Source organism: Piliocolobus tephrosceles, chromosome 2 (genome assembly GCF_002776525.5).
Source record: "Piliocolobus tephrosceles isolate RC106 chromosome 2, ASM277652v3, whole genome shotgun sequence".
NCBI classification, from domain to species: Eukaryota; Metazoa; Chordata; class Mammalia; order Primates; family Cercopithecidae; genus Piliocolobus; species Piliocolobus tephrosceles.
The window spans coordinates 37,534,742-37,545,432 of record NC_045435.1 but is presented as its reverse complement, the minus strand read 5'-3'; the positions used below and the strand labels follow the sequence as shown (position 1 = coordinate 37,545,432).

At 36.9% G+C, this 10,691-nt stretch overlaps 1 protein-coding gene across 1 annotated transcript in view; it reads left to right on the top strand.

The window, feature by feature from the left end:
- Nucleotides 1–10,691, top strand: part of POLQ (DNA polymerase theta) — a 116,911-nt gene that overhangs the window by 69,584 nt on the left and 36,636 nt on the right. The window contains exons 18-20 of the mRNA XM_023214415.3: nt 551–747; nt 2,331–2,571; nt 7,422–7,615. Of these exons, the coding sequence (XP_023070183.2) occupies nt 551–747; nt 2,331–2,571; nt 7,422–7,615 (632 nt within the window). The remainder of the gene's footprint in view (nt 1–550; nt 748–2,330; nt 2,572–7,421; nt 7,616–10,691) is intronic.

Here is a 10,691-nt window from a genome sequence, read left to right as displayed (position 1 = left end):
CCCGTCTCGGCCTCCCAAAGTGCTGGGATTACAGGCTTGAGCCACCGCGCCCGGCCAATAAGGAAACATTTTAAAGGATGCTGTATAGTGTCTGTTCCTTAGTAAGCATGAAATATTTTCAGTTGTTTTGCAGGAAAATATGTTGGGGTGAGTAGTTACTTAAGCTTTTTCTTTATTTTGGATAGAATAGTATCTGTTCATACTAAATCTCTCTTTAAAATTTATTTCCAAATACTTTTCCTGTCTTTAACTCCTCATTCTGGGAAATGTAATTTTGTTTTTAGAAGTATTAATGTTTAATATTTTCTCCCACCTAATTAAGTAGAGCATTAAAAATCTTCTAGCCCAAACCATAATTTTTAGATTATGATGCACTTCATCTGCATAGCTGATATGACCTTGATAAGATGCTGAATTACTCGTCACATGGAACCAGACCCTAAGGCTTCTAGTCTTTTTCAGTCTTTCTACTAAAGATTGCTGCTTCAAATGAAAGCATGTAATTTTTGCCTTAAAACTGTTTTTTCCTTTTTTTTTTTTTTTTTTAAAGAAATTAGTGCCAGTTTGGTTCCACCTTCTCTAGATCCAAGCCTGACTTTGAAAGACAGGATATGGCACCTTCAATCTTGCTTGCAAAAGGAATCTGATAAAGAACGTTCTGTTGTCATCTATGACTTCATCCAGAGCTATAAAATTCTTCTTCTTTCTTGTGGCATCTCCTTGGAGCAAAGTTATGAAGATCCTAAGGTTCTATGTCTTATTTAATTTTTATATACTTAAAACAACATTTTTAGTGTTAATTCTTAAATGACGTGGTATTTCCTTAGCTTCAATAATGCAGCTTAAGTATTTTAGTCAATTCTTTATTCAATAATCTCATCTACCCAGAATAGAATATCATGCACCAAATATCTCTGTGTAGATAAAAACAGAGATGTCACAAATTTGGAGCCCTAAAGTTTATGTCTTTCCTCAGAGATTTTGAAAAACTTTTAATTTGGGTCATAAGTCCTAAGTGTTCTGTCTAATAGTAAATTGGAAGTGAAATGGGAACAGATTTAGGTATATGATAGCAGAAGGTTTTAAATATTCATGAGGGTGGAGGCAGAAAATTGGAAAAGAGTGTGAATAAGATGTCAAAAAGGATTGTAGTTAGTGGCCATTTAGCATAGAGGCAAATCCCCTTACTGGCTCCTGAGAACTTTCCTTTATAATAGCAAAGTTTGATGCACTCTTCATAAGATAAGTCAGTTAAAAAACCTGTTAACCTTTACATGAGACTATTTCATTCAGTATTCCCCTATAAAACTTTGTTCTTAACCTACAAAAGAAATAATTGAGTCATATAGTAAAGTAATTGTCAGAATTATGAACATGGCTTAGATTCCCTTATTCTAATCCAGTTAATGATCTGCTTGATCTAGTATTAGAAACTGCAGGACTCCTACTCTCATGAGGAAGTTGGAAATAGCAATCAAATGAATAATTGGATGGTTTTCTGGTGACAAACCCCCCAACCTGAGGGGAAAGTCTAGAGGGTTTCTGAAACTCTGGATATAAACTTTTAATGGTAAAACATTTATGCTTCACTCCTTTTTTTTTCTTTTTCTTTTTTTTTTTGAGACAAAGTTTTGATCTTGCTGCCCAGGCTGGAGTGCATTGGTGCAATCTCAGCTCACCGCAACCTCCACCTCCCAGGTTCAAGCAATTTTCTTGCCTCAGCCTCCTGAGTAGCTGGGATTACAGGTGCCTGCCACCATGCCCAGCTAATTTTTTGTATATTTAGTAGCGACAGGGTTTCACCATGTTGACCAGGCTAGTCTTGAACTTCTGACCTCAGGTGATCAACCCGCCTCAGTCTCCCAAAGTGCTGGGATTACAGGTGGCAGCCACCGCGCCCGGTACCTCACTTCTTTTGGTGTTGAAAGAACCAAATATACCTAAAACTTCACAGGCCCATCTTTATTACAGTAGCTTAGCCCAAATTAGCCTAGTGGAGGAGTCCATCTTCATTTTCAGACGCATGGTTTGAGTTTGCTGAGACACTCTTGTTTGTCAAGCCTACTGCTAAACTGGATCGGCCTGAGCATTGTAGTAATGGAATAGTTAAAACTTTTCTTTCTTTGAAAGCCATTGCTGTTATTGCTACCAAAAATGAGTCCTGTTACAATTATTCTTTCCTTCTCCTTTCCTGGGAAAACCACTGAATAAATATTAAATGAAAATGAGTGAGATTAGAAATGAGCTTTCTTTTTTTCCCTTTTCATTTAGAGGTACAAAAGTGTCTTCGAAAAAAGTCAGGAAAATATTCTCATTGCTATCCCATTCAGGTGGCATGCTGGTTACTAGATCCAGATTCTCAGGAGCCGACTCTTCATAGCATAGTTACCAGTTTTCTTCCTCATGAGCTTGCACTCCTAGAAGGGATGGAGACCAGCCAAGGGATTCAAAGCCTGGGGCTAAATGCTGGCAGTGAGCATTCTGGGCGATACAGAGCATCTGTGGAGTCCATTCTCATCTTCAACTCTATGAATCAGCTCAACTCTCTGTTGCAGAAGGAAAACCTTCAAGGTAAAAACCAAGTTTCTGGCATTTTTATGTTATAGATTAGAGATAGAGATTTAGCCACTCTTTATTAAAAATGGGTAAATTACATATTTATGTAAATCCTACCTTTGGATTGTCCAGTGCTTTTTTTCTGTAAAAGGCCAGAGAGTAAATATTTTTGGCTTTGTGAACCAAACAATCTCTATCATGAATACTCTGCCATTGTAGCAAAAGAGCAGCTGTAGACAAGACCAAAACAAATGACTGTCTTCCAATAGCACTTTACAAAAACATGCATCTAATGTTAGTTTGGCCGTAATTTGCTGACTTCTGGCCCTTGTGTGAAGAAAATTACAAAATGGCATTTATGCAGTTGTTGCTAATTTTGTATTTGAACTTTATCAAATAATTTTTATTCACACTTAGAAGACATCCTTAATGGATTTCAAAGAGTTAACTCTTTTCTTTTTGGAACTGTTAACAAACAGATGTTTTTTCGCAGCAAAGGATAGTCATGAGAGTCTCTTTTTTCCCTCATAACAAATAACATGAATTTATTGTCATTGTTATCTGCTGGCCCAGATTGAGCACCCTGACTACAGAGAGCTTAACGGATGCTTATGGTAGAGATGTGAAGTAGAACAAATTTGTCTTCATTGTGAGGAGATGACTGAATTTATTGACTGATCAATAGGTACTAGAAAATAGATGGATGAGTTCATACAGACTAGGGTTTGGATCTGGACTATCCACTTATGAGCTGAGGGACTTTGGGCAAACTACTGAAACTGTAAGTCTGGTTCTTATAAAGTTGTTCTAAGGATTAAATAAGATAGTGAATATAATATGGGCAGTGTTTGTCATAGAGCAGATACTTATTATGTTAGTTGATTATTATAATTTTTAACTTTCACCATTTCAATGTGCTTTTGAAAACTCCTTTTTTTCTGCACTTTCAAAAATGTATGGCTAGCCTGGCTCAGTGGCTCCTGCCTGTAATCCCAGCTACACAGGAGTCTAAGGTGTGAGGATCACTGGAGCCCAGAAATTTGAGACCAGCCTGGACCACATAGTGAGACCCCATCTCAAAAATAAAAAAGGGTGGTTAGGAGGTGTTAAATGCATTTTTATACATTGTTAATGCTTTCTTATTCATAGAATTCAAGAATTGAAGTGCATTGAGACAAGGGAGGTTATTGGAGAGAATGTAGACAACTATCAGATTTAGTTTGAATATAATTATTTCTTTGTAGAAAGAGATATAGGTACGTTTTATTTTTAAAATTTTTCTGTTAGGAAGTATTCTCATCTGATATAGAAAGATATTTTAACTACAACTTTGATTTCCTTAATAACTGTAAGATTATTCAGTTATTTCTTTTTGAGTATATTTGGTAAGCTATATATATCTATTTTTTTCCAAATTTTTTTTTCTTTTTATTACTCTGCTGTGACATTCCCAACCTATATATTTTTAAGGAATTTATGTTTCATCTAAATTTTCAAATTTATTGGTATACAGCTATGGCTAAGTCTCTCTTTTTTACATCTCTGGTTTATTTGTTATATCCTCTTTTTCTTTCATATTATTTAATGTCACTTGAAGTTTTGCCAATTTTCTGGTCTTTTCAAAGAACCAACTTTTGTCTTTGATTCTTCCTATTACTTTTGTTTTCTGTTTCCTTGATTTCTGTCCACATCTATATTATCTGTTTCCTCTTACTTTATTTTGTAGTCCTTTTTCAATATTCCTCTTTGACCTTAAAACCATTACTTCTCAAATTATTTTTTTTTCTTTTCTAACTTAAGAATATAAGGTGGTGGGGTGCAGTGGCTCACGCCTGTAATCCCAGCACTCTGGGAGGCTGAGGCGGGTGGATCACTTGAGGCCAGGAGTTTGAGACCAGCTGGCCAACATGGTGAAACCCTGTCTCTACTAAAAATACAAAAATTAGCTGGATGTGGTCGCATGCACCTGTAATCCCAGCTACTTGGGAGGCTGAGGCATGAGAATAATTTGAACCCCGGAGGTGGAGTTTGCAGTGAGCAGAGATTCTGCCACTGCACTCTAGTCTGGGCAATAGAGTGAGGACCTGTATCACACAAAATGTATATATATATGGCTATAAATTTTCCTCAAAGCACTACTTTTATTGTATTCCACAGTTTTGATGTGTATACACACACACACACACACACACAACTTTTTTTGTTTTTTTTTTTTTGAGACGGAGTCTGGCTCTGTCGCCCAGGCTGGAGTGATGGGGGGGTCTTGCTGTGTTGCCCAGACTGGTCTCGAACTCTTGCCCTCAAGCAGTCCTCCTACCTTTGCCTCCCAAAGTGCTGGGATTACAGGTGTGAGCCACTATTCCTGGCCTGATATATAATATTCTTATCATGCTAGATATTTTTAGATTTCTGGTAAATTTTTTCACTCAAAAATTATTTAGAAGAATGATTTTTAATTCCTAAATATTTAGAAACTTTTATTTTGTATTTTTATTATCTTTAAACTTAATTGTGTTGTAGTTAGAGTACATGGTTATATAATACTAATTCTTGAAATTTTTAGAGAACGATTCATGATCTAAAACCTGAACTATTGTGTAAATGCTCTATGTGCACACAAAAGAATGTGTACTCTTAATTCTGGATGCACAATTTTATATGTCTGTTAAGTCAAAGTTGTTTTTAAAATATTCTATGTCCTATTTTCCCTGTAATTCAATCAATTTTGTTTTGAGGCCATTTTATTAGGTGTGTATGTGTTTAAAATTGATTTGTCTTCCTGGTGAATTAAACCTTCTATTATTGTATTATGACCATCTGTATTATAAATAATTATTTTTATTATCAGTCTGTTTTCTTATATGAATATGGCAACATCAGCTTTCTCTTAATATTACTTCATATAGCTTTTTTCTATCCCTTTTAACCTTTCTAGGTTCCTATCTTCAGACATGTCTTATAAACAAAGTATAGCTTATTTATTTTTCAGGCTTACCTTTTTTTTTTTTTTACAAATTTGCCAATTTATTGTGATCATTGATGTATTTCTGCTTCTGCTTATTATGATTATTGATACACACTTGTTCTCTATTTTCCTACTATTTTACTTTGTTTCTAGTCACTTTTTGTTCTGTAAATAGTTCATTCACAGTTGTGCAATATTCTAACTAGTCCTTATCTGCAATTTTGGGGATCTAAATTTGTTCTTGGTTGTTTCTTCTGAGTCCTATTCACATTTCTTTGCTGTCTTGTATTTTTCATATTTTTTGTGAGTTCATACAGGATTTATTATGATCAAGGATCCCTGCAGGACTTATGTGGGGAAATCTTCCCTTAGAAAGGTTTTGCTCCTGCCTCTGCTGGGTAGCACGCTACTCCGCATCCAAGGACCACAGTAACCTTTGAGAGTTTTGTTTCAGAGCAAGAGTCTGAGACTCAGGTCCTCATCCTGTTGTTGTTTCAAAGATCCATATCTCCTTAAGTTTTTTTGCTATGGGACTCCATTCCCATAACGACCTTGCTCCTTCCTAATGGCTATGGATGCAGTCTAGCTTCCTGCCAGTCTTACTTTGTGCTTCTCTGATTGTTCCTGTTCTGACCCAAGTTCATTATTTCTCTAGTCTCAAGTAACATGAATTTCTCCACTAGTTCCAGGCTTCTAAAGCCAGACTCTGACAGCTTCGTACCTTCTGCAGGTGGTTAGAGGCCAGTAACTCTCATTTGTTTCTTTGCTTTTCATGGTGGTTATCGGTGTCCCTGGAGATTTCTCATGCTAATTGAGACCAGCAGTGCCTCAAATAATGTGTTTGTGTGGAGCTGGGGAGGGTGGGCCAGCGTTGCTCAGATTCCTAGTGACTCAATACTGGAAGCTGAAGTGTTAGGGATTCTTTCTTAATGATTTAGGACAGCATTTCCTATAGTACATTCCATGGATGCTTACTTTTCAAGATGTTAATAAGTATTATATGAGAAAAGGATTTAATGGTCAAATAAGTTTGGGACTTTCACTTAAAATAAAATTAAATAGTTGTCTTTGCTTCAGGTCCTCTTAGGGCCTTTAATATGTAAGTTAAGTCTACCTTATCCAAAATGTGGGACCAGAAGTGTTTTTACATTTCAGATTTTTTTGGATTTTGGAATATTTGCATATACATAATGAGATATCTTGGGGATGAGACCCAAGTCTAAATGTAGAATTCATATATACCTATAGACATAGCCTAAAGATAATTTTATACAATGTGTTTAATAATTTTGTGCACAAAATAAAATTTGTGTACACTGAACCATCAGAAAGTAAAGGTGTCACTGTCTCAGTCACTCATGTAGGCAGTCTGTGGTTGTCTGGCAGAAAAGAGATATTGAAGCTGAATGGGGTAAGGAGGGACTTTTTTCCTTTAGAGATGCTGAATAAACTTTGTATTGTACACCTGCATTTTGACTGTGCCCTGTCACATAAAGTCAGGTATGGACTGTCCTACTTGTGGTGTCATGTCAGTGCTCAGAAAGTTTCAGATTTTGGAGCATTTTGGATTTGAAAGTAAGGTTGATTGTTATGCTCCTGCTAAGAGTAGAAGCAGAAACATCTTTGGAGAAATATAGTCTTTTGTAATCCAGACTAGTCACAAGATTGCCAAATCTTCTACTCTTTGCAGAGACAAGGATAGTTGTCAAGTGCTAAACTAGCCTGTACTTTTTCACCTTTCATTGTTGGCTTGAGGATGCTGCTTGGGAGACTGGCTCCTGAAGGATACCTTGGTAGCATTTCTGGATTTTCCTAGATGAATTCTGTATAGTGTAAGTAAGGCTGCTAATCTAGCCACTCAGCCAATGAATTAACATTTCAATTTTCTTTTTTCTTCCAGATGTTTTCCGTAAGGTGGAAATGCCCTCTCAGTACTGCTTGGCCTTGCTCGAACTAAATGGAATTGGCTTTAGTACTGCAGAATGTGAAAGTCAGAAACACATAATGCAAGCCAAGCTGGATGCAATTGAGACCCAGGCCTATCAACTAGCTGGCCACAGTTTTTCTTTCACCAGTTCAGATGACATCGCTGAGGTTGTATCATGGGGATAGGGATATAGATAAATAATTTTTAGAGTTAAAATGATTGTGGTGTGTGTGTGTGTGTGTGTGTGTGTGTGTGTGTGTGTGTGTGTGTGTGTATTTACCTGAACACCAAAGGTCACTAAAATGAAACAGCCAGTCAACCAGATTGCTTTGGGGATATTCTAGCATCTAATTTGTAAATTATATCTGTATATAATTTACAAATAAAGGAAGGTAATAAAGAGGACTTCTAGAATGTAAGCTTCTCAAGAAGGAGATTTGCCTGGAACAGAGGAGGGACTCACTAGGTATTTGTTGAAGAAATGATTGGTAGTGGTGGTTGCATGACAGCATAGCTATTTCTCCAGAAAGTTAGTCATTTCATGAGCTCTTACCCCTTCCTTGTTTGCCCTAACATCTTTCTATAGAATAGGAAACTGGACATTTTTCTGAGATTAAATGAAAAGGGGATTTTTGTGCTCATGAATTCTCATCATTTAGCTCCCACTGACAAGTGAGAACATGCAGTATTTGATTTTCTGTTCCTTCGTTAACATATTTTAAAGAAAATGAGGAACTTGATTTCTCTTATTCATGTGTTGAATTCAGTGGTGCCTTTTTTTTTCTTTTTGGTATCCACTTTTAAAGTCCCCAAGCCAATACCTAGCTGACTGCACATAAAATTACATAGGGAACTTATAGAAAATATAGAATCTCTGTTTCAGCACAAGTAGGTTTGGGGCAAGGCAGGAATTGCTGCCCTTGTGATTCAGATGGGCCTGAAAGCATGTAAGCTACAGGCCTCAAGCAAATCCTGGACTAAGAGTAAAGGGCCTTTGATATTATTGGCTTCTTCTTAGTCCTGCATGTCACAATGGCAGTTACCCGGAAGGTAATTTGTATGAGAAGTTTCACAGTTAATTCTGAAAGCTTCACCAAAAAAAAAAAAAAAAAAAAAAAAGCTTAAGCTAAAGAACTTCTACATATATAACTTGAGATCTTTGTGTTGTCTTTATTCATAATGGGTCTCTCTTCTTGGGTTTGTTGCCTTATTGTTACTTTAATAGTGTTTTATTTTTCCTATCCAGTCACTTGATTTTTTTTCTCCTATACTGCCATTCGTGTACCCTTTGATACCTGTACTAGGGTTGCCTGATAAAATATGGCACATCCAGTTTGAATTTTGTATTTCATCCTGTCATTTTTGAAAACATGGATGAACCTGAAGGACGTTATGCTAAGTGAAATAAGCCAGTTACAGAAAGATAAGTACCATATGTTTCAGATGATCTCACTATGTGTAGAATCCAATGAAGTTGAACTCCTCGAAGTGGAAAGTGGAACAGTTGTTACCAGAGGCTGGGTGGGTAGGGAGCGGGGAAATGGGGAGTTGCTAATCAAAGGGTATAAAGTTTTAGATAGGGGAACGGGGAATTGTTTATCAAAGGGTACAAAGTTTCAGATAAACAGGAGGAATCGATTCTAAGATTTATTGTACACAAGGGTGGCTATAGTCAATAATAATGTATTATATATTTCAAAGTAAGAGAGTAAATTTCAAATGTCTTACTGTAAAAAATGATAGGTCTAAGTGTGGTGATTAATATATTAATCAGCTTAATTTAATCACACCACATTGTATACTTACATCAAAACATCATCTTGTACCCCATGAATGTGTACAACTATAATTTGTCAATAAAAAATTTTGAATGTCAGGTAAACAATGAATAACAATTTAGTATAAGTATGCCCCATGCAACTGAAATTTAACTGGGCATTTTGTAATTTTATTTGGTATGTGTGGCAACCCTAATCCCTATACACGCGTATGTTCACATCTGTGTAACATAGTTCTTGGGCTAAGTAGTTACTGACATCTGCAGTAAGCCTCAGTACCTTTCATTCCTAAGACCCCAGTTGAAACTGGAACCAGATCATTGTTTCTGTCATCATTACTATTCTAGGGAAGCATAGGGATTATCTTCCCTTCCACCCCTGGCGCAACTCGTGGGAAAAATTCTTGTACTTATACAAATAGTTTCAATTTTTAGAATTATTACTGGGAAAATAATCCAAGGTTCATTAAAACCCACTCAAAATATACAAGTGAATGATTAGGTATAGTAGATAATGTTCTGAATTGCCCCAGTTTCATCCCCTCTAATCTGAGCTTATGAGTGTTACATGGGATCTTCCACCTTCCGCACAGCGTGGTCCTGGTGTCTTCAGTGGGTGCTGCCAGCCCTCTCTAGCATTCATTATTGCTACATTGTATTGGCCACCTTCTCCTAACTTTTTGTGCCTAGTGACTGTCAGGGCCCAGCATTGTGGTGGTGGTACTAGATGACTTTTTAAACCCCTTCCTACCTTAGTGTTTTCTGATTTTTGTAACGAGACAATAGCCATGTCAGCTTCCATGTTGATCTATGGGGCTTAACTGATTGAACAGTTTCATTTAGGAGAGCTCACAATTCTTAGAGCAATAAGTCTCAATGTTAATAACTTGTTTGCCAGTTGCTCAGCACAGCGTATATACATGCCTGTGTTCCTGACTGCTTAAAAGCTGGCTGGGTGTGGTGGCTCATGCCTATAATCCCAGCACTTTGGGAGGCCGAGGTGGGTGGATTGCTTGTGCTTAGGAGTTTGAGACCACCCTGGGGAACATGGTGAAATCCTGTCTCTACCAAAGACACAAAAATTAGCCGGACATGGTGGTGCATGCCTGTGGCCCCAGCTACTCGGGAAGCTGAGGTGGGAGGATCACTTGAGCTCAGCAAGTCAAGGCTACAGTGAGTTGTGATCACACCACTACACTCTGGCCTGGGTGACAGTGAGATCCTGTCTCAAGAAGAAAAAAAAAAAGAGGCCTGTGTTAGTATTAATCTGATAGTGCCTAATTAGAATATGGATAGACTACCTGACATATAAATTTTCATTGCCATCATTTATTAAATGTGGTAATTCCAAATTATCCAGAGAAACATTATTTCAATCCATGTTGGACTGTAGAGATTGTTTTCTAAAATAACTTAAAATATTTTCTGAATGATAGTCCTTGCAAGTTTCATTCTTGACTAAAGAG